Here is a 23,667-nt window from a genome sequence, read left to right as displayed (position 1 = left end):
ACGTACCAAGGCATCTGTCACAGCTCTTAAGCCTCTCTGAGTCAAAGCTGTTAGCTGGTGCTAGAACACTGTGGCTTCCAGTAGGGGCAAAAAGGATTTTTAAATAAGTGAAAAGCCAAGAGCGTATCCCTTTTTGCTAATTAAACACCCAAAATAGGATTAACGCACACATAAATTATTATCTTTAGAGACTGGTGTGGAAAAGAAAAAATACAATCCATGGATCTCTTACCTGAAGAGTGAGGAGTTTTAAAGTGTAATTACCTTAGAAAGGTTAGGTAACGTTTACTGCCACAAACGAGTAAATACTGGAGTAAGCACTCAAGCCAATAAACTAATCAGCAAAATTTCTAAGAGTAATTTCAATTGCAAAATACATTCTGTTATAGAAAATAGAGCTGATGATGTTACATTAATGCTTCCACTTGCCCAGTCCTTGATTTCTTTAGTGCAGGTGGCCAGCACTACTTTTCATTCATGGGTATTTTTAAACTGCATTCTAGACACTCAAGCAACCAGGCTTCTTTAATAAGCAGCACTTAGTAAAGAGTCTCCTGGCAGACAGCAACAATCACAATGCAAAAGGAACCCACCACTGCTGCTCACACTGCTCCATTCTACAGCAGCACTTCATTTCTATCCATGGAAATCGTCCCGCTTCGAATACATTGAGCATAAGAGCAAGTTCCTCAGCTTTTGGCAAAAGGCAGTTATTAAAACAATTTGCTATGTATACAAGCAGCTCACTTTTCAAGACAGATTCTAAAATGAGGAGATCAGAGCACATTGGAGATGCTGAAGTCCCAGAAGCCAAATAGCGTCATCACAAACTGATATTCCGGCCCAAAATGTGCCCTGATGCTATAGTTGGTCAGTTGGCTGTGGCTTTCCCAAAGCATTCCAAAACCAGACAAAAATCACACGTTTTTAACCATCTTACAAATTTTATAAAACGTCATTGAACATTACAAAAGGCTTCCTCTGATTGGAATGTATAAAACAACGCGTAATACTCTTTAAAGAGAGACGGCTGATATTTCAAAACGTACAGGTAACAGTTTATATCAAAACATCATGACAGAGAAGAAACTTGACAATTTTCTTACTTATCCAATTGGAAATATGCACATTGTCACACAAAACACGAACAAGCTCGGGAATGATCATTCTTGTCTATAAAAATATAAAGGAGGGGAATATAAAGTACCTCACCTGACGACTTAAACATTTCCAAACGCAAGACTCGAGAGAGACAGTAAGTTTACAATGGTAATGTAAAAACAGAAATTAAAACCTCTTAAAATCAGAGACGGTATCTTTTTTTTTTTTCTGAGTACTCCAGCTCAGAAGAACGATTATGTCAGTTTACAAAGAAGAATAAAAAAAAATGAAGACTTGGAAGAAAAATACCCCTGAGATAAGGCCAAAACACGACTGTTTCTTCCTACTTGCTGGTTTCTTTGGCTTTTGGTTGCTTTCAAGAAGCAATACAGGTCTGAAAGGAAATTTGTCTCATTGTAGGTTTTATCAGTTACATCATCAGCGCAAAGCATTATTCAGACAGAAGTGTTAACAACAGCGTAAGTCTCTTTTTCTTCACATTCTTCCAATTTGACCCCAACACTCTGTTCTTCCTTTTAACAAGCTCAATACTTTATCCTAAAATCAGATTACCAGAGGACAGGATAGCAGCTGCATATTTTTTCCAATTACCATTTCCCACATCTTCCTTTTTTTCTCGACGGTTTTTTATAGGCGAGTTCTTCAAAAGCCATGCTTTCATCTTCCACTTCATTTTCCAAGTCGTCATGCACAAAGTCTGCATTAAAAAGAAAACCCAAAGAAATGAGTGCAAAATGGAAAGACATGACATCTTGCCTCTCTTAATACCATGACAAGATCTACCAGTAGTATTTTATATGTCGGCAAAATATCTTCATACGCATGCTGTCATGCTTAAGAAGTACTGCATTTTACATGACAAAGTGCCTTGCTGCACTAGTCATCATTTTCACACTCAACATCTGTTGTGATTGCTACAGCTTATGGCTTTTTTAAGAAGAGAGTCTTTCCCCTCTCAAGGTTCAGTTTCAGCTGTCAATACATTTGCTTACTGAGTTCTAAAGAGGGAGTGACAGAGTATAATGTTGCTTGTGAGACCGTGAGAGCATCCTCATGCAGACTTAGCATTCTGTCTTTATTGGAATTGAAAACTGTAACACAAAGCTTTAGCACAATAAAATTCTCTAAAATAGAGCCACTTTGGTTCCCTACAGACAGTGCCATTTGTAAGCCTGATCACTTTATTTCCACCTTTTTTTTTTTTTTTTAAACTGTTTTTGCAATTCTACCACTAGAAAATTTGCTTATCCTTAAAAATATGGGTAGTTACAATGAAGTCTTAAACTAGCCTAAAAGGTCTCTGATGCAACTGGCAGCATCCAAGTACATTCATTTTGATCTAATATAAAGTAAAATAACCAAAAACAAAATAAATTTGACTGCATATATTATCTTCAACTTATTTTTAAGACTTTTGTGAGAAGAACAGTTTTATTAGGACACTGGTCTTCAAGAACTCGGGGACCACTTCACTGCCAATAAGCACAGTGCTGAAGCACAGTTAAAAAACAGCAGTAATGGGTGAAAATGAAGAAAGCTGCTCTTCTGTTCCCTCACTCAAGTTTCTATCTTGAGGACTGCCCCTGAGCCATAGATACATGTACAGCTGTGTGTGGTTATATGCACACACACATGCTCCATGCAGGCTGGATCTCACTGAGTGCCAGGAGAGGGGCCTTGATCCATCCAAGTCTCCCTGCAGCCAGATGTGAGGGAGGACCAAACACCTCACGCTCTCCCTAGCCCTCTATGGGGGTGTCTGTTCCTCACTGCCTAGTTCTGTGATGCTGTGTGACCTGGAGAGCGAAGCGAGTAAAACTTAAGATTACCATTACCAAACAGTGACCACTAGATGGCACAGAGATCTGTATAATTTCAAAGCATACCTTCTTCCTTCATTCTCTGTAAATCCATCTTCTTCAGCCACTTACAAGCCTCATCAGTGACAGCAAACAATTTGTTGGCATGCTCGGTTATTATTTTTTCAGCTGAAATGAAGCACAATTAGCATTCTGTAAGAACACTGGCTGTGTGACAGACAGTAGCTAAGAGCCAAGCATGGTGACACAGATACGTGTACGATAATGATGCAAAGAAACAGGTCTTTGTCTCCAGTGATTTCATGTACAGACTGAAGCCACTACTGGGGATGAGGAGGCTGTATGTATTACTTCCCAAGCCAGCCAACACCGCTAACACAGAGAGGAGAAGCTCACCTCTCCATCCTTGTGCAGCCCTTTGAAAGTGTACCTAAAACTGGGACGTATTCTGGTTTATCTATTTTGGGCAATTAAAACTTCCAGCTTTCATTATCCTCCTGAAATTCTACATGTCAAACAACAGGGACAACTGTCATGGTTCAGCGAGGAGAAACCTAACTAACAAGCAAAATTTGCACGTTTCATCCATATTGAAAAGGTTTCAGTCAGGAGTGAAGATAAAGCTTCCACAGTAGAGTGAAGACCATAACCTAACGTTTAGTTAGAAATTAACGTATTGTACTGGTAATTGCTGAGGAACACACAGAACACTACAGCTTTTCATTACTGTCAGCCATCACAGTGACAACTTGACAGGGTTGCTGGATTTCTACGCTAAAGCCAGAAACAATATTTTGATGTAAGATGTCACTTTCCCACAGCAAGCACCCCAAACAATTTTGCTTCTGGGCTACTCATTCAGTGACTCAGTTTTGCTTGTAAAACTCATCACAGAACAATGCTTTATGCAATGAGAAAGAAATCCTGTATCAAAATATGCATCTCCTAACTTACTGTTCTCTGAAAAACGTAGCTTTTTTTTGTTTCTTTTGACCGCATTAAGATTTTTGAATGGAGCTTTGTCACGTCTAGAAGTCTGGCCACAAACAACATATTAACGTTGTTTAAAATAAAAATGAAAAGTCTTACCTTCAGCCCAGGCTTTTCTCTCATAGATCTCCTCTACCGCATCTGAAATCTTCTTAATATTCTCTTTGATTTTCCTCTGGCGTAAGTTGGAACCTTCTTTATAGGCTAAATGGTCTTGAGTGCAAGTCTTTTCTGTAATGGCCTCCACTATGTCCAGCCCATCGCATATTTTTTGATCTATCTTTCTTCTGAAAAAGTCAGCGTAGTTTTTGTAGGCAGCAGTATTATTTCTGTGTTTATCTGTGTTTCTGTGTTCCATATAAGCCTCACTGGCTGCAATAATTACATTTCCTTCCACATGCATCTTTTCTTCTGTTGGTGTCACGGCTTCGAAGGTGTCTGCCTCCATACCTTCAGTCTGGACGAAATAGTTCTCAGAGCTCTGGGTAAATCTGACTCCACAAAGGTCACACTGGGTTTGGTCAATATCTGCTTTTTTGAAGATACCTGATAAAAATTCCTCTCCTTTTACTGCTACAGGCTCTGCTTTGCAGCAGGCCTTCCTTTTCCACCTCATGCACACAGAAACAAAATAGAAGACACGATACAGCTGGCGTAGGGCCGATGCTTTCTGCTCTTGCTTCTGTTGCTTGTTGAGCGCAATCACTTCCAGGGGATCTTTCTGGTCCTCTAAGCACTGATCGCTTTCGAGTTCCTTCTCTATCTCATCAGCATATTCTGTCTTATCCAAAGAGGTTACAAACCTGTCAAAATTTACATTTTCATACAGGATACCCCGTATGGGCGCGTACCCTTGAGTATACACAGAGTCCCACCTCCACCGGCAGTCAAATAAGTATTCCTCATCTCGCTGTTTCAGAAGCTCTTGCAGGCTTGCAGCAACTTCTCTTACACTTGAAGCATCAGCCACTTGTTCCACCACCTTTAGTAATCTCACAGGCACTTTTGAGGGAGAGTCTTTTCTCATTGCTTTCAGCATCTTCTTTATTTCAGGAAAGAGTTGGCTTAGGAGATATTTACACGTCGAATTCTGCACCTGGTCAGCATTCAGTATCATCACTAGGCTCAGCACTACAGTTCGCTCAGCCTCTCCTGAAGTTACACAGTCAGGATCCTCAAAAGCATCCAGAAGGACGCTGAAATTCTCATGAACTCCACACAAAATTTTTGCTAGGTAACAGAGATGAAATCTGAAATTCTGTTCAGCCACAAGTATGTCTTTTGGCCTATACTCCTGTATAACGGAAAATGTCTCTGTAAATTCTTTGCTACGGCCTTTGTTTCTGAACAAAAAATCCCAGTAATGAACGAGAGCAATGTAACTCTTTGGAAGGCACAGAGTCACATTTTTGTTGAGGCGCATCAGGACAGCACAACAGATAATATACTGGAATTCCAACAACATCACTGTATTTCCTATGCTTGGAATCAGGTACCTCGTGCACTTCTTGACCAGGACATTCATAAAACGGAAGAACAGCCTTTTACAGCTTTCGGGGTTCTTATAAACATAGAATTGCTCAAATGAACTTTGCAGGAGTCGAATGAAGCACAAGTGCGTTCTTCCTACATGTTCAGTTTTCTTGTCAGGTAGCAACATGCCGTGCCTGCCATCTATTCCTTTGATCTTTCCTCCTTGGCTTTTACTCTTTGGGGAGTGTTCTGCCTTTGACAAAGCAAGGTTTAGCTCTCTGTTATAATCGTCTTCTTCCCTAAAAAGAAGCTTCTCAAATTCTTCAGGATATCCAGAAGACAAGAGAAAAACTTTCATGGCGCTTAGCCACAAGTCACTTGATTCTCTTCTGGCTCTAGCATCTTCGTTTTTAAACTTAAATGAGATGTACTCATTCAACACTGCTCGACAGGGTTTGGAAGTAATGTTACTAAATCCCATTATGTCTTTGCATGCCTTTGGGTTCTCTGACAGTATTCTTAAATGGAAATGATTAGGAAAAAATGTTTCTAGAAGGGCTTTACATGACACATACTTGTCAGAAGTCAAAAGACCATCAAAGCTTTTGCAGTGACTCAGTAGCTCTTTAGGGAAAATGCGTGTAGCTTCCAAGAGCAGTCCATTTATTGCTGCTAGATTCATTTTACACTGAAATACCATCCTCGCTTCGTGGCGCATCAAGGGCCTATGGAAATCCTCACATGTTGTATCCTCACAGTTCAAGCCAACGATGAACTTCATACAAATATCGGGGTAATGCTTGTTCAGTAACTCATGGGTGATAGAGCACAACCTGCTCAGCAAGTGCTGCTTCAAAGCTGATTTTACCGCCACTGTGCTCACCGAGAAACTAACTTTTGTTTTCCTCTCTTTTAGTCTTGCCTTGTCTAACAAAAACTTGAGGATGGGTTCAGCTTCGTTTTGAGATACCTGGCAACAACTGTCACCTGTTGGGACGATACCAAAATAGGCAAAGCATGACTTTACCATATCTTTCTCTACATTGGTGGTTGCTTTCTTCAAACTTTTAACCAGATCCAGGAGAGCCATTAAGCCATGCGTTGCCTTACAAAGGATGTCCTGGCTTGGTGTGCTGCAGCGAGACAGCTCAAAGAGAACTTCAACTGCACCAGCAGAATGATTCACAGATAGAAACTGATAGAATGCCTTGCTCAGCTTTGCAAAGTCTCCCTTCAGAGCTCCCTGCAAAAGCAAAGCCTCAGCAGTGCCTGACTTCTGATTAGTTTGTTCACAAAGCTCCAGGGCTTCTCTTAGCATGTCCTCTCTGTCCACCAGGTTCGACCCTGAACAATGAGTTGTACCAGACCGAACTGCAGCAAGCAAACAAGATGCACGAAACTCCTTTACTGCTGTAAGGTTGGCTGCTTCAAGAGCAAATCCATGTTGTTTCATTAGTTTTGCAGCTTCTTCTTGTCGACCTTCTCTTTTCAGCAAGTCTGCAGTTTGGTGCAAGCATCCACGAGACTTCAGAAACTCAAGCTGATCCTCTATGTCAAGTTTCGAGAGGACCTGCATCATTTCCTCGATTCTGTTCACACTTAGGTACTTTGCAGCTGCTTCCAAATACAGCTGGTTTGCTGTACATGAGAGTTTGGATACCATTTGCCCTCTTGCATTTAACATCTCTTCATATCTGAAATAATAAAACATATGTTGATTTGCTACTATGGATGACCAACCTAGACACAAAATCACTGCACTTCTAAAAACTGCCACAACAAGAAACAAACAGCTACCCCAAGACACTCTTCCATGAAAAAGAACAACTAGTTCAACTACGACCGTTGTTTATCAAGCAAAAAATAATCACGTAATCCCAAAAGATTTTAAAAAGGAATTTAGTTATAACAACAGAAGGTTGCCTGAAACAAGAACATGAAAGCTTCTGGTAAGACCAAGATTGCGAGGTTGACAACATTAATTAATCTTTCTCCACGCTGACAAATTACTTCAGTCATATTTTACCAGTGATAATCTTGTCTGTTAAAGTAAGCCTCGATGTAGAGTGGTTATTTACATGAACAGGGACCAGAATGGAAATTGTCTTATGAGTAGCTAACAGAACTGGGACTGTTTAGTCTGGAGACGAGGAGGCTCACAGGAGACCTTATTGCTGTTCTCTACAACTACCTGAAGGGAGGCTGTGGTGAGGTGGAGGCCGGCCTCTTCTCTCAGGTGACTAGTAGGATGAGAGGGAATGGCCTTAAGTTGCTCTGGGGGAGGTTCAGGTTGAATATTAGGAAAAAATTGTTCTCAGAGTGGTAAGGCCCTGGCACAGGCTGCCCAGGGAAGCGGCAGAATCACTGTCCCTGGAAGTGTTCAAGAAATGTGTACATGTGGTACTGAGGGACTTGGTTTAGTGGACATGGCTGGGATGGGTTGACAGTTGGACTAGATGGTCTTAGAAGTCTTTTCCAACCTTAATGATTGTACGAAATTAAAAGGGAAGTATTTATCACTATTATTAGATGTTTTTGTTATATTTACCATAGAAACCTAGTTCAGAGGACTGGCCAAAGAAGAATTTACATGAGTAGTAATATGAGACTGGAAAAGAATCCTAGGAAACTTAAACTAGTTTCTGGTCAAACAGTGAATGCAGTACAATGCTTTGCATATGTTATCATGAACCTGGTGAGAATTCTGAAGAAGTTAATGAATTTACCTTCATATAAAACAAAATCACCAGCCAAAATTCTCATTACAACTTTATGGAAAGCCAGCTGTATTACGCTGAGGTTGGAGATGGAAAGGAGAATTATTTTCCAACACAATATTGAAAGATACCTTTCAACTGCCTTCGCTGCTTCTTCATAGAGCTCCTCTTGACAGTACATCTTAATTGCCAGATCAAACTCCTCAATTTGCTCATAACACTCAGACGCTTCTTTGTAGCACTGGTTTTTCTGGTAGTACACTGCAGCATCTTTCATCTGCAATGCAGAAGTCAATAACAAAATTAAAGTGCTCTGAACTGCCAAAAATCCATGGATAGAATAAAATTAGTAGTTGAATCATGTAGGTGTCTCATACACAAGCACACTCTAATAAAATGTAATTAAAACCTTTTAATGTAATCAAGTACTTACTAAGTAGGCATCAATAAAACTGAAGAGATTTATTTTTTTAATTAATGTTTAAAAAGCCTTCAAAATACTTGCATTGGAAGAAACAACTTAAAATTAAGGATTTACAAGGTATTTGCCATTCTCTGCCTGTTATTAAAAAACACCACACCAGACATGACTTTCACACTTCTCAGTATCAACAGGAGTAAATTAAATTAGAACAGCTGTAGCTGTAGAATAAGAACCTTAATCCTGCATTGTAAGCTTGAAATATCTGGGAACGATCACTTCAAGATATTCTGGGGGAAATAGACTGCAGAGAAAAAAAATACTCTCGCAAGCCTAGAAAATAGTCCTTGGTACATTTCTTAACCTATGCAAATTTCAGGGTTCCATTCAGATGTCTGTAATCAGTGAAGATGCAGTATCATCGCAGGAACATATGAGAGAAATAACAGCTTATATTTCATGAGATCAGTCAATAACTAACTTCCAACTGCAAAGCAGAAACGACTGATGCTGACATTTGAGGAAAGCCAAAGGAGTAAATCTAGGCTATATAACTGCATTGTCCTCTTCATTTCTCTTAAAGCTATTCTGTGACAAATGCCTCCTTGTGAATGCGCTCATCTTGAATGGCTCAGCATATGGAGCTGTTTTAGTTCAGCAACTACCACATCACAGAAAGATACTATTACCCCATGAGCTCTGAAAGAGATCACCTTTAAAAATTCTATAAAGATGTACAGGCACCAAATTGGAGGGGAAGAAAAGCTGTAGGAAGATAAAAGAGGTAAGAAGAGTAGAGGGTAAGGATGTAATACCTTTCCTAACTTTTTACACAGTTCTGCACAAAGCTGAAACTCCTTTGACTGAAACAGACATTTTAGTGATAGTTTTGGTTCTCCGCATTCCAAGTAAGTTTTAGCCAATGTCATGTATTCCATCTGCTTTTCTCTGTGGAAAGCAAGTAAGAGAAAATTATTCAAATGAAATGAAATTTAAGATAACAAGACCTGCAACTTGAACCAACCAATACTGACATAATGCATTCCTCCTCATATTTAAACTGATGAGGCATTACTTTAGCTGAATTAGCTAGATTATCTAGATGAGCTGGATTTTGGACCAGCACTGCTCTGAACAGGAGTCAGTTCCAGAACTTCATAAGCAGTATTTAATTTCTCAAACCAAGTATACTAAAGGCCAGTATGGTTTTGATTTCTCATCTTGAGCTTAGCTTGCTCCTTCTTTCTTCCTGCTGTTTAGCCCCCATGGCATTAAAAACAATAACCAAATTTGTTCTCAGTCTTTGTTTTATAGTTTTACATGACAGCCTCCTTTGTGTCCATGCAGCCTATCTATCTTCTTCCCAAAACTAGTTTGAATTCACCATTCTTGAGTCGAGAGAATCAGAACTGTACAGAGTATTTCATACCATAGAGCAACAGGAATTTTATTTACACTTTAATTTTAGAAAGCCACATTTACAGCTTCATTACTATGTTCTGTCAACATAAATTGTTCTACATCAACTTTCTTTGTATCACTTTGTATGTCATCCTACTCTATGTCAATTTATTTTACAAACTATCTGAACAAACCTAACTTCTCAAATTCTAGCCATACGACAAGCACTGCAGCTTACAGCCAACTAAAAATTTCAGTCCCCTCATCAAATTTTGATCACATAATTTTATCCCTATGCTTGTACTTCCAGCCAGCGCTATTAATATAAAAAGAGCCTTTTAAAAAAGGTAATCCTTAATAAATTCCAGTCGTAACATTTTTCAAGACTTTCCTTCTTCCCTCAGTGCTGTCTTCCTCTGCTCTGGTCACATCCTGTATCACTGTAAGTTTTTTACCCCTGTCTTATACACATTAACTGCAAACTTTCTCCCCAGTCCAGCCCTGGAGCAATTTTGCACAGCTGTCAGAATAAATAAATGATTCATCTCAAAATCTGTCCCCTTTTTAAAACTGCCCTTTGGTTCGGATCTAGTTCAGGTTGTTTAATTCAGACTGACTCAAATGCCTATTTTACTTCAAAGCTCACTCTTCGTTACCAGCTTTACTTCTCAAATGTAAAACACCGTCCCTTCTTCTTGGTTAAGTAGTAGGATTAACTGAAATTGAGATGCACTGATGGTATGCGCTTTCATATCTACATCTGAGAAAAAAAGCCTCTTCAAGTAAAACGAATTCTGTTGCTTTTTCTCATGGAATGGTCACATTTGGTTTGGTCGGCCTACAGTTAACAACTGCCTTCACTGCTTCCCAAAGGAGGCAGCAACTCAGTTCCTGAAGCAGCTGTGCTGAACTTTCCAATTTCTTCGGTTTCCTTCACCACCCAAAAAGTTGTAACAGACACCTCACCTACATAGCTACTCCAGGTCTCCAGTTTGGTCTCACAGCTGTGGTAGGCATACTCCCCAACACATGCCCACAAGGTCTGACACCCCAGAACGATACCCACTTGTGTTATGCTTACCTGGGGCTGCTTTTTTTCGAGTGCACTTTGAGAACAGCATCATGTGCCAGGGCCAGCTTTGACTTCTCAGCTGCTCCTCCCTTCTGGTAACATTTGGCTGCAACCTAGAGTGAGATCACACACAGAATTTACCCATGTGCATCCAACCTGTGGCTTATCTCAGAAACAAAACAATTGTACAGCCACTGTAATGAAAAACATAATGACCCTAAGATGCACGGAAGAAGGGAAAGGTGAAAGACAGCAGTATATACACAGGACAAAAAGAACAGCTTCAAGGTCAGTCCACACAAGACTGTATCACAAGTAGAACTTTAATTAAAGCATTTTACAAAATTTACATGGAAGCAGTAAAAGCAAAATTCCTGAGAGGCTGATGGCAAACAAACCATACAAGAGCACTGAGATCATCCCCAAAATAATAATACTTATAGTCAAATATACTTATTTGATATAATATATCAAATAAATGCCTACTGGAATTAATGTGTAATGACAGTGCCATGCATGTCATTTAGATTCACAAGTTCCAGTACTTTGTATTGTTGCTAACAACTGCTGTTTCCAATCATTGTCAATTTGTGCATATTAGAAAGCTTCCCCGTCCCTGACCTGAGCATTTCTGCCTGTAATTTACAGACAGAATAGGCTGCGCTCCCCTTGCTTATCTCTTGTTTATAAGTTGTCCGTAGACATCTACAGAATTATAAACCAACAGATAAGAAAAACACTGCTACTGAGCCACTAAAGGTTAACAGCTAATTTTATAGATGTAGAGAAAATAAGGTTTCAGAACAGGGAAGAATCCTTATTTCAGCAGATGCCACCACATGCACCTACCTCCCAGAACTGATGTTTAGCATAGTAATCTCCCTGTGCAATCCATTCTTCTGGAGATGAAGTTTTAGCAAACATGCTATCATCCAAGTCTAGAACATTATGGGAAAAAAACGTGATGTTAGAAGAGATAAATAACAGAAATGGCTTGTTATATACAAAAGCTAAGCATGAACATCTCGTAATGTTCCAAATTCCCTGTTTTGTGATCTCATCAGTAATGGCAATTGTTAGTTAAATCAATTTTACTTTCTCCAGTCAGCTGTGGAAATAAACAAGCAGTTTTGAAAAGCCTACAAAAATTCGGCTTTTTATAGATAAAACTAAGTTAATCCACTGTCTTTATAGAAACCAAATTCTCTGATTTGGTAAAAGTATTCAGTAGGTTATCTTGCCTCAGACTCTTTTATGGAAGCTTTAATTTAACTTTACCTTTATTTTCATCTGTTTTGACAACTTGAACAAATCCTCTTTTGATAAAATACTTAAAAGCTGGTGCTCGTTTATCACTGTTTTCATCAAAGATCCAAAGGTTGACCCTGGCTCTCGTAATGGCAGTATACAACTGCTTCAGCTCTCCATTCAGCATCTGAAGCAGAACAACAACACACACGCAATAAAATCAAATGTATAGAATCAGCACAATTCTGAAAATACCTGACTGAGCCTAAGTAAAACGTTCTTAATTTTGAAGTAATGACAATGATCTGAAACCAGATTACAATAATAACAGACACTGACAAGATGTTTTGCTATTGTTTTAACCACTGTATATACACCTAAAGTCTACTTCTTTCTTGCCACATTGGATTCACACACACAAAAAAATCTTTCAAAATCAAGTTTATGTTATACAAGTAGGAACTACCAAAAAGATAAAACAACCTCAATAAACATGTTAGCTAAAATTAATGTAATTCTTGAAGAAATCTCCCTACTTTTAGGATTTAAGAGTTTAGTGTAACTTTGCTATTCCCAATGTTATAAAAAACTCACCTTGTACATTTCTACGTTAAAAGAAGTAGGTCTCTTTTGCGTAGCGGTAACATCCTCTAAAGGCATTTCAATTAGCAATTTGCTTCCTACTTGCACATCCGAATCAGGAGTGTAAGAAGAAATGATTTTCCATTCTTTGCTAGCCTAAAATGTCAAAAAAATGAGGTTCCATGTAAACAGCAATTACTACTGCCCAAAAATGCAAAGGATAATGCCATATTCTGTGATTAACCAACACACCCTCACAACTGAAAATCTCAAGGAAGAACCTAAAGACAGTCAAGAAAGTGGAACTTCAACTCAGCGCATGGGAGGTGCCTGCATCAGGTCATCATCAGGTTGAACATACAGCTATTACCTGAAATAGCTATTACCTGAAATAGCTATAACAAAGTGATGTCTCCCTCAGCTTGTCATCCCAACACAAGGGAGGTAAGCAACTCAGCTGAACACAGAATAAAGAAACAGAGCAACAAATAAAGCAAACCTGGAAGAGAGTAATTGGATTGAGTTGGCTTCAAGCTACATTCTCCTTTCTAGCAATTGAGGATGTCTAAGGCTGTTTGGGAACATACAGAAGTCATGTCTGTATTGTGACTCTTCTGTATATTGCCACTATTGCATTATGCTTCTCTTGTGATTACAGCAAACTGCTGAATTAGTCTTCTAAATCCAAATCACATATAGCACCACACACATCAGTCATCTGATACGAAAACCTCCTTGGACAGATTATAAATTTGCAGCTAAAGCAGATACACCCCTACAATGGATGACGGCTCATAAAGGAGTACAAAGCTTACCCTCGCCATGGACAATGCTCAAGCTCTGGTCCTATGGACAAAGATTCTTCTACAAACCCCAACACTGCAGCAGGCAGACTCACCGTGCCTGCTTCCTGCATAGGGTTCAAAGGTTCAAAGACAGTAGAAGAATGCTGATGAGTTGCAAACTGCTGTGCTAAAATGTGCCATGTACGAAATGTTGAATGAATCCAAACCTGAAGATTAGGATGAGCAGCTGCCAAGTTTCCATGGTGCTACAGGGCTGACAAGCTCAGTGAGTTGCAGGCCCACAACTCACTGACCTCATCCCAGAAGCACCAAGGAGACCTGCATCAAGCAATATCCAGGCAAGCAAAGGCAAGCAGCTTCTGCCTTTTGGATGGTGCACTTGAGAGGCATTTCACTGAACCACTGACTGGGTAGGAAAAGGCTGTGGATTACAAAAAGGGACAAATGGGACATTACCTTTCACAAACAAATCCTGTCTGGTAATGTAAATCGTGATGGGCTGGAGCCCATGGACAGAACAAGTGGGCTGGAGCCACGGAGGTGGATCCATCCGTAACCTGTATATGTTTATGTTCTCACCATCACTGAGCACATTCACAAGATCTGGTCAGTCATGCAGTGAATTTATTTAGGCTCAGTGTGCAGCATCAGTGATTGCTAGTGCTGGTCCGAGCCACAGGGTAGACCATAAGTCACCAACATCCCCCTCCTTGGAAGAAGGGTTAAAGATATTCATGTGAAATATCTAAAAGAGCCTGGTTGGATTGGATACAGGTACATGTGAGTAAATATGAGCCTGTAAATATGAACAAACTTGCATGAATGTACATTCAGCATGGCAGCAGATTTCTGCTGCTCCCTCTCATGTCACGCAACAAATGCCAGATCCCAGTAACACCTTTTTGTAGGTTCCCGATCCCCCAAAAAACTAATGAAATTAAAAATCATATTCTAAAACATTGTGTTAATTTTATTCCCTTTTTAGTGTTTAAAGGAAAACTGACTACAAAGTCCTGTTTGTACCACAAACTTAGAAATACTCTTATATGGCTAAAACAGCTTTGTTCTCAGCAGCCCTAAGCAACCTAGCAAAAATGCAGGATATTTGCAAAACCCATTCTGAAATTCTGGTCACAATAAATCACCAGTCAAACCATTCCTAAACCCGTACAGATTATAAAATGCCAGCCAGAAAATGGTATAAGTTTGGGTTTTAGAGGTTTGGCAATTTTTTTACTTTTAATTTCTTCATTTAAATTTGCATCTCGAAATAGGATTCATTCCAAATCTCATTTTAAAGCCCCATAAAAACCAAATAAAGCAAATGATAAACAGCACACAGCAACATTTGCCATCTTCACAGCACTTCAGATTCGACTTTTCAAATCAGAAAACCTCAGCGTGAACTTTTCTTCCCTGCTTATTTAGCTACTCAGATCAACTCAAATTCTCATGACTTGCTGGAAAACTGAATTTTTATATGAAAGCAGTTCTCCTGGTCTGACACAGATCAGTCTAAGTAAATTAAAATGCCCAACACATTAAACTCTGGATTCTATTAGTTCCTGTTTTTCTAAGCTCAGCTCACACCATTAAAGCATATCAACTTGGAGAAATTTGTCATGACAACTAGTATCGCAATGTCCCTGAATCTCAGTAAGCCACATTCAAGTCATTTACCTCAAACTCCCTCTTTTCACCCTCACCACATAGTGCTTACTTGATGAAAAACCACCAGCAAGCTGCCCTAAGTTTTATTTTACGTATCTGCAGTTTTCAGTTGCTGCAAGACATGTCTGAAACACTATTTTGAGGGCTGTAGCCCAGATGGCATCTGCAAGAGAGATCTGCACACAGAACATTTAATTGCATGGTAACTCAGTCATGGGTGTTTATAAGACTGCAGGCACCTTCAATAAGGATATTGGCTACTGCCTCACCATGGAGGATCAGTGATCTTCAGCAACAAGTGAGACTGCCATGGTCAATAGCTCTTTGTGGGGAACCCTGAGGTTGTGTCCCTCTGAATGACAACTCTCTCAGACATATGGTTTGATTTTTTGTAGCCCTATGCAAAGCCAGGAGCTGGACTTGATGGAAACTGTGGATCCTTGCCCAGCTGGAAAGCCAAGTAGATCACACATAAAATCAATACATTAAGAAAAAAGGCAGAAAAGGGGTAAGAATTAAGTACCTCCGAGTCTGTGAAAAAGTTGTAAAGGAGTACATCATCAAATTCCAAGCCCTTTGCTTCATAAACCGTCAGTACAAGTGCCAGACTGAGTTCCTCGGGTATCTTCTCCTTTGCTGTTTCATTTGCAACTAATACTACCTATAGTAAAATATTTTAATAACAATAAGTTGTTAGAAAGCCACAGGCAGAAGGCATACAAACATGTCAAGATAATGCAAGACATTTCCCCAAACCAGGCAGAGTTTAACACAGTCATTCCAGCACGCTACACAAAGCTGCCCCTAGAGGACTGCCAGATGTGTGGTATGAGGGGACAGTTGCAGATCTGGTGTCAGATAATTTGGAGTCAGAAAAAAAATGGGACAAGAATCACCTGATGCAATGAAGAGCAGAGAGAGCCAGAAATGCATTGAGAGAAAGAGAAAGCAATTCAACAACTGTCTCAGAGTTTTAAAGGCATAATTTATCAGTAAAGTGGAAGGGATTAAAAAAAGCAGTGGGCAGCCCGTATAAAGCGGTTATCTATTTAGCAGCACAGCTGGAACAATCTGCAAAAAGCCGTATACCTAAGAAAAGCAAACCTGATGTGCTCCAAATTCAATAGGCTGTGTTTTCCTTTTGTTGCCCCTCAGTAGAATTGCCAGGTCACTGAAACTGCAGGACTCCAAGACTGTAGGCTTCGGTCCATCAAAGAGACCACAGTCCTTCGGGAGCCGATCAAAGGATTCCGGGAAATAGTACTGAAGCAAATCAACCACTCCAGACGCAAGGCTGAGAATACCTACAATAAGCAGAATTTGGTCTTTCAAGTTCAATCAGACCATCTCATACTCTCTCGCAAAGACACTTTTAAAAGATTTTGTTAAAATTTTGACTTTAAGAAGTATAATTACAGAAACAAACATGAGTGAGAGAAGAAAGAAGCTGCAAGGCCCACTTTGTGTTTCTGATATTTTAAGCATACCCCATTCTTGGGCCTGTGAAAGACCAGAAAGTGTGCTACAAAGACTTAGCAGTGCCCTCCTCACAAAATAAAGGTTAAACACAAAACTAATATGAAAAGTAGAAGTAGCTCATCAATCCTGCTAAATCTAGCAATTTCAGGAAGTGCATACAAGTGCATATGATTATTTTTTGAGTAATTACCTTTAAGTCAAACAGACAAAGCATGCATTAAGCATGACTGTTCAAAATATTACGATTTTAATAACATTTTTCCAGTCGTCATATCAAAAAAACGAAAAAGGCCGATCATCTGATCTCTTAATAAAAAAAAAAACACAAAAAAAACCAGCTGATTGAAGTTGCCTTGAAATGGCCAATAGCAAACCTCAAACGTTAGTGACATCTGTAAAGCACAAGCTCAGATAATAAGTTTCATACTCTACCTGAATGAGACCTGTAGTTTTGGTACAATTGATATATCCTTTTTGGCTTTCTAACACGTTGCTTCTTGTCCACGGTGTTTTTGCTTGCATAATGAAACAGCGACCTTAGATCACTAAACCGGAAAGCAACTCCTTTCATTATGCTCTGGGCAGTGTCACCAGTTAGAAACATGGAATTAGGGTCATTGATGCATTTCATTAACAGTGCCAGCTCAGCTTGTGTGAAATCCTGAATCTCATCACCATAAAACTCATGGATGGACCATGGCAGCTCCCCAAGTTTCGAGAGCCTTTGAGATAAGTTATACAGCAAGTCTTCTTCATCAAAGTAGCCTCTCTGAGACCTTATCTGTTGATAAAGGCAAAAGAGGTGATAGATTTCACTTCTGTCTTCTGTGAAGTTTGGCGATCTCTTCCGGCCTAGTTTTTTGTACTGCTCCTCAGTAAGTTTACCCCCAAAGCAACTCAGTGCCTCAAAAGAGCCTTTCAGAAAGGACTTTATTTCTTTCCAAACAAGCGCAGGATTGTACAAGCTTTTACCTTTTATCATTTTTGGCCAAATTTCATTTGCAAATAAATTGTAAGTCACAAAAGTCCGAGGGTCACTCTCCCTAGAGTATCCATCAGCAGTTCTTTCCTCATGACCATCTTCCGCTTCAGCATTACCCTCTTCATCTTCATCTTGCCAATTTGGTATCACCAGTTCTTCCTGGGGACTCCAACCAACAATGGTTCTCTTAAGGCTCCCATCTTCATTCCTTGGAAAAAAAGGGTCAGGCATAGATGCATCCAATAACAGCAACAACTGCTTGGAGGTGATGAACAGTGGGAAATTTTCATCTTTAATGTCTTGTAGCCTGTGAACATTTGGCTCCAGAGGTTTGAAATGACTGGTTACCTTAGAAGACTTGCTGAGTTCAATGAAATTCTTCTGAACTTCTTGGCACAAGACAGGATTTTTTGTTACAAAGATCTGATGCAGATGCTCCAGTCTGTTTGGTTCTTCTGAATTACACGTTTGGTCTTCTTCATGGTCATCACATGGATTTGTTTCTGTATCAGTTGTGCCTGTAGCAACTTCTTCATCCTCACTGTCCTGGTCTTGCTCCTCACTTGAATCATCACTGTCCTGTTTTTCTTCACACTCTTCGTTTTCTAACCCAGCTTTTTCAACCTCACTACACTGTCTCTGTCGCCAAGTCTGCCTCTCCAGCAGAGGACTATTTGCCATGGTGGATTTTTCCCAGTATGAATAAAATTTCTTCCAAAGCCTGTACAAGCAGCAAGTTGTCTTCCCTGTCCCACTTCGCCCAATTAAAATGATTGGTTCCATGGGCTTTGGATTGAGGTCAATTACCGCGTACTCTAATTCCCCAACTCGGAAAGGGTACTCCACAGCAGAATGTACGTCATTTATAATGTTAAGTGCCATGTTAGTACTGAAGCTGTGAAATTTCATTATATTGTATTCCATTTCTGCTGCACTGGCCGGAGGGAAATACTCACGGATAGAATATTCTTTTGATTTTTCCCTCTCCAAGTCTTCAACATAACAACGTGGAATACGCTTATGTGTTGTCACGTTGTAGTTCTGATGTCCTTCATTTATGCCTTTGAGCTTTTTCCTTAAGATGCAAGATAAGCCACGATTGTAGGACAAGCATATGTTGTCTAAAACACGGTTCAGCTTGCAGTGATCAAGAACAATGGCCCAAATTCTGATCATTTCTGTGTAAACTCTTCCCGACTTTTCTGGAAGACTTTTTGTCTGTTCTGTCTCCATAATCTTTTCTGCACTCTCACTGCAACGAGGAGAAAAGTCAATTGCAAGTTCCCATAGCATTCTTGCACCTTTGCCCAGTTTGGCTTCATAAAGCTGGATATCAGCTTTTAAATGTTTCAGTGGCTTCTGAAGACCCCTAGTCCATTCCCCGTTGCCAAGTCTCTTAATTGTCATTATAGTTTTAGTTTTCAGATAATGAGGTACATCTTTGCTGCCCAAGGTCTTCAGTGCTTCTGGAGTACACTCTATTTCCCAAGTCATGTTATCAAACTCCTGCACATATGCCTCAACGTCCAGAATCTTCTCTTCCTCTGGTTCTTCCTTCTCTCCGTTAGGCAGGCCCACACTAAATTCCTGCACTCCCTTCTTTTTCTCCCTGTCATCTTCTCTTCCTTCAGAATAAACTATATTTCCACAAAACTGTAAAGATGCACTTTTTCCCTCTTCCAAATTGGTTTGGCCTGAAGATGGTTTTTGTACCACAGAATTATCCTTCCTTGGGGTATCACCGCATTTCAGTTGCTGAATTAGAGTTGCAATTTCCCGCACTAGACTTTCCTGCATAGTTAAGGGGTTGTTTATCTTTTCCATTTCCTGCTTTGATAACTGATCATTTTTTGTCTTTACAGAAGACAGAGTTTTTACATCATTATGTGCTGTGTTGCCAGATGGTACTTTTAATAAGGACCCAGAAGAAGAACGCCCTGCATTCTTTGGCTGTGATGCATCAGAAGCTGGAGTAGGCTTAGGTGTTTTAACCAACTGCCCTGCCATATCCTGACGGTACTTCTTCTTCTCTGATACAGCAGTATTCCAGGCAAGTAGCAGCGGGTCATTTTTCTTAATTCTGTGCCTCACGTCTCTTCCTAATTTGTTCTTTATATTAAAGTTGACATCAAATTTTGCCAATGAATCCATTATTCTCTTTGCCTGCTTTGAAAATCCTCTCTGAAAAATAACATGCATCACTGTATTTCCATTATCATCTTGTGTGTTTGGATTAAGATACGGAAAGTCAGAAGGTCTTGAAGCGAAGAGATCAAGCAGATAGTTCAGGATGTTTATGCCAGTGACATCTGAAAGCAAGAAAAAAAAAATAAAAATCAGTTCCTTACAATGATGCATCGTAGGCCAAAAAATGTTAATGCTTTTTTTTCTGCTAAATCAATTTGCTTTCAAAAGACAAATTTTCCATCTCATGTTTTTGAAACAAGCTTGTTTGAAATAGCTCAAAACAGCTTTTCTAATATTCAGAAGAAATCATACAGTGGCAGCAAAGCTTTAAAAATCTCTAGTTTTGCAGCTGCTTATGGATCATCAGTCAATTTCATTCCTTTTTTAACCTCCAAGTCATCTTCTAACATCAGCCCTGACAGCTACCAAACAGAGGATGGTGACTCTGGTCATCTAGAAAACAAACAGCTCTGATACTACCCTAGGGTCATTTGGTTCATTTTATTACACCACTCAGAAAAAAATGTGCAGTAGATAGTTTTAAGACATGTAACTAACCTGTGGCAAATCCCAACTATTTCCTGATACCTGAAGTTCCTATTGCAATTTCTTATTGAGTAAGATTAGCTTGATACTTCTTTAGGAAAATAAGAAAGAGAGAAAAAAAGAGAGAGAAGGAGAGAACAAGAGAGTGCTAATACTACAGTGTTCCCAAGTTTTAATCCAAGTAATATATATGACTTAAACCAGATAGTATACATGAAACATTTACGTCCTAATGAAAATAGTGATTCTTCAAAACCATTACAGAGGAATTTCACATTTTTGCACAGTGAAAAATACTTACAGAAGATACCAAGTTTAGACTGCTTATAAATAAAGTCTACAACTGGCCTATGTTTTTAATCTCTCTAAGGCTATTAATGAAATGTGTGTGCGTTATAACTGAATAAATACAGTGCTTTACATTATTTTAACCCTTCAACTCAGAAATGCATTTTTACTAATTTAAAATTTAACCTAAATTTGGGGCTTAATTTGACAGATTTCCGGATTTTTCTTACATGCTTATGTAAGCCCTACAGTCCTTTCACTCACTCTTCTAAACAAAACTCTGCTTGAGTTAAAACTGAACAGTCAAATGGATTTCAGATTTAACTGTCAGATTTCGTTCAAAGTCTGCTACTATCACCCTGCCTTTTTCTTTGTTTCTTCCCAGACACTTCATATTTAAACTATTCCCATCTAGTACAAATTTTATAGATTATCAGAGAGGAGCTCTGCTCTCTGAATCAGCTAAACAAATAATACAGTCAGAAGAAAAAAACAGCAAGTGATGGAAATGCTACAGCTGCCTCAATCCCATCAATCAATTGACCAGCCATTAACTCTCCTCACAGCTCCAGGCACTGCAAATTAAAAGCAGAACATATTAGCTTAATAAAGGTTTGTCCATCTCCTTTGGCCTACAAACTCTGGGGACTGAGATACAGCCAAACATCCTGGTCTGCTGCCTCTGCTATCACATGAAAAAAAACAGCAGAGAAAGTGGTAGTGAGCAGGACAGGTAAGAAATGAGATCACGAATCATCGTATCACACAATATCTCAAGTCTGAAGGGACCCATAAGGATTACTGAGTCCAACTCTATGGTCCACACAGGACCCTAAAATCAAACTGCATGTCTGAGAGTGCTGTCTGGACACTTGAACTCTGGCAAGCTCAGTGTCATGACCACTGTCTCAGGGAGCCTGTTCCAGGGCCTGGCCACCTTCTGGAGAAGAACCTTTTCCTATATGAACTTTCCCTGATGCAGCTTCATGTCATTCCCTTGTGTCCTGTTACTGACACTTGCCCCTCCGCTCCCCCCTGTGAGAAAGCTGTAGGCCACCATGAGGCCTCCCCTTAGTCTCTTCTTCTCCGGGCTGAAGAAACCAGACACTCCTCATACATCTTCCCCTCTAGATCCTTCACCATCTTTGTAGTCCTTCTTTGGACACTTTCAAGTAGTTTTATGTTCTTTAGGTATTTTCAACATTTGCTGAGTTCCTGCTAGAGATGTTTGTGTCCCCTAGACTTCAGCACACAAAAACTTTACCTCTTTTATCTAAACAGATGTGTACGGCAGCATGCAAAGGAGTATCTCCTTTTGCAAAGGAGATATTTCGAGGATCTGCACCCTTGGTCAGCAGCAAATACACCAGTTCAAAGTAGTTCTTTTTCAGGCAGATTTGCAGTGGTATTTCAGATTTGGCTCCAGTCCCATCTGGCAGAGCTAGTGTGAAGGACATGAAAATAACAAGGGTTAAATACAACAAACCAGATCTGCAAACTACAGAAAGTGCTTGTCAGAGAAACGTACAAATTGATTGCTGAGCAGGCAGAAAGAGTGTCTGAGAATGAACATCTTCAGAATCTCCTCTGATCTCCCAATAATCTAAGCAGCCAGCCTTCCTGTCTAGCAGGAAGACAGACAGGCCAGAACATATCTTCTTCAAGTAAGTCAGTCACTGAATGAAACAAGAAATCTCCTTGCAACCCCAGACAGTCACAAGGCTGCAGCATGACCATGTGCGCCTAATTTATGGCTAGTATCAAATTATAACATTAAGTGAAAAATGGCAGAGTAATTCTAGGAATAAACCTTATGGAAAACAAGAAAAAATGATAATGTTCACAGTGACTGAAAAACAAGATCCTTGGTCATGCCCTTGAATTCACTGAAGTAGCCAACTACTTGTGACATGACAACAGACTTAACCCCAAGACTATGAATCACATTTTCTGTCAAGCTCAGGACAGGGGAATTAAAGCCCAAGAAAACTAGAAGCAAAGGAACAACAATAATTTTTGGCCTTTTACCTCCTAATCTAACTCTGACAGCCAAAGTTCATTTGAAAAACATCTTCCATCCTACACAGCCCTAACAGATATCCAGTGTAGCAGGTGCAGAAAATGTACTACACCTCAACAAGCTTTAGCACTTATACAGAGCCACAAAGACAATGCTTTTACATTTCTGAAACCATGCTGCTCCAAACATGCAAAAAAAGATATCCTATCTTTAAAAAAAAAAAAAAAAAAAAAAAAAAAAGTAGTATTATTTTTTCACCTCCTCTTTCTACCAAACATCTTATGAGGTGGACTCGCTCATCCAGTCTGTCACACTGCTGGATAATGCTGCCAATGTCAACATCTGAAAGACTGCAGGTTTTTAAGAGTCCTCCATCAGATGTGTTTTCCCCATTGGCTTTCCCTGTTAGCAACAGCAAAACTTCATGCCACATTTGCTTCTTCAACAACAGTTTTATGATGCTGTTAGCACAGGCTTGGGAGATGTTGCAAACCACCCCTTCAGGAATTTCTGCAAGACAAGCAGTACAGAATAACTCACTCAAAAATAGACAATAAAATCCATCACAATGTAAACAAATTTCAGAATAATGAGCTCATTAAATTCAAAGCACGGAACAGCAAACTTCTACATTTGCATCCTTTTGTCTTTACGCTGACAGACAAATCAGTCTGAACACTTTCATTCATCCTAGTGTGTATTATGATGGGTTTTCACTGCAAAATACAGCAGTAAAAAGAAGTAAAAGTACTCTATTCCAGGAATTCCTATTGAAGAAGCATGGACATGAACGAAGGCTAATAGAGCAAGAACTGCATACTAGAATCAAGACATTTAAGAAG

General features: G+C 39.5%; 1 protein-coding gene across 9 annotated transcripts in view; it reads right to left on the bottom strand.

The window, feature by feature from the left end:
• Positions 1-924: 924 nt before the first annotated feature.
• The window catches only part of TRANK1 (tetratricopeptide repeat and ankyrin repeat containing 1), a 48,231-nt gene continuing 25,488 nt past the window's right edge, over positions 925-23,667 (bottom strand). For 7 of the 9 annotated variants that reach the window (XM_085538127.1, XM_085538123.1, XM_085538126.1 and 4 more), the window contains 14 exons: positions 23,084-23,335; positions 22,070-22,246; positions 17,235-20,093; positions 16,428-16,627; positions 15,847-15,984; positions 12,859-13,002; positions 12,295-12,451; positions 11,866-11,954; positions 11,026-11,129; positions 9,359-9,491; positions 8,254-8,399; positions 4,032-7,099; positions 3,009-3,110; positions 925-1,819 (listed from right to left, as the gene is read on the bottom strand). In XM_085538127.1, the coding sequence (XP_085394253.1) occupies positions 1,710-1,819; positions 3,009-3,110; positions 4,032-7,099; positions 8,254-8,399; positions 9,359-9,491; positions 11,026-11,129; positions 11,866-11,954; positions 12,295-12,451; positions 12,859-13,002; positions 15,847-15,984; positions 16,428-16,627; positions 17,235-20,093; positions 22,070-22,246; positions 23,084-23,335 (7,679 nt within the window). In that variant the 3' untranslated portion in view covers positions 925-1,709. Of the gene's footprint in view, positions 1,820-3,008; positions 3,111-4,031; positions 7,100-8,253; positions 8,400-9,358; positions 9,492-11,025; positions 11,130-11,865; positions 11,955-12,294; positions 12,452-12,858; positions 13,003-15,846; positions 15,985-16,412; positions 16,628-17,234; positions 20,094-22,069; positions 22,247-23,083; positions 23,336-23,667 lie in introns of those variants that run through there. The other 2 variants (XM_085538129.1, XM_085538130.1) reach the window with 2 other exon arrangements.

This window comes from Coturnix japonica, chromosome 2 (genome assembly GCF_054131305.1).
Source record: "Coturnix japonica strain WE chromosome 2, WE-NBRP24, whole genome shotgun sequence".
Lineage (NCBI taxonomy): Eukaryota > Metazoa > Chordata > Aves > Galliformes > Phasianidae > Coturnix > Coturnix japonica.
Note: the sequence above shows the minus strand (reverse complement) of the source record. Positions and strands in the feature narration are given on the sequence as shown.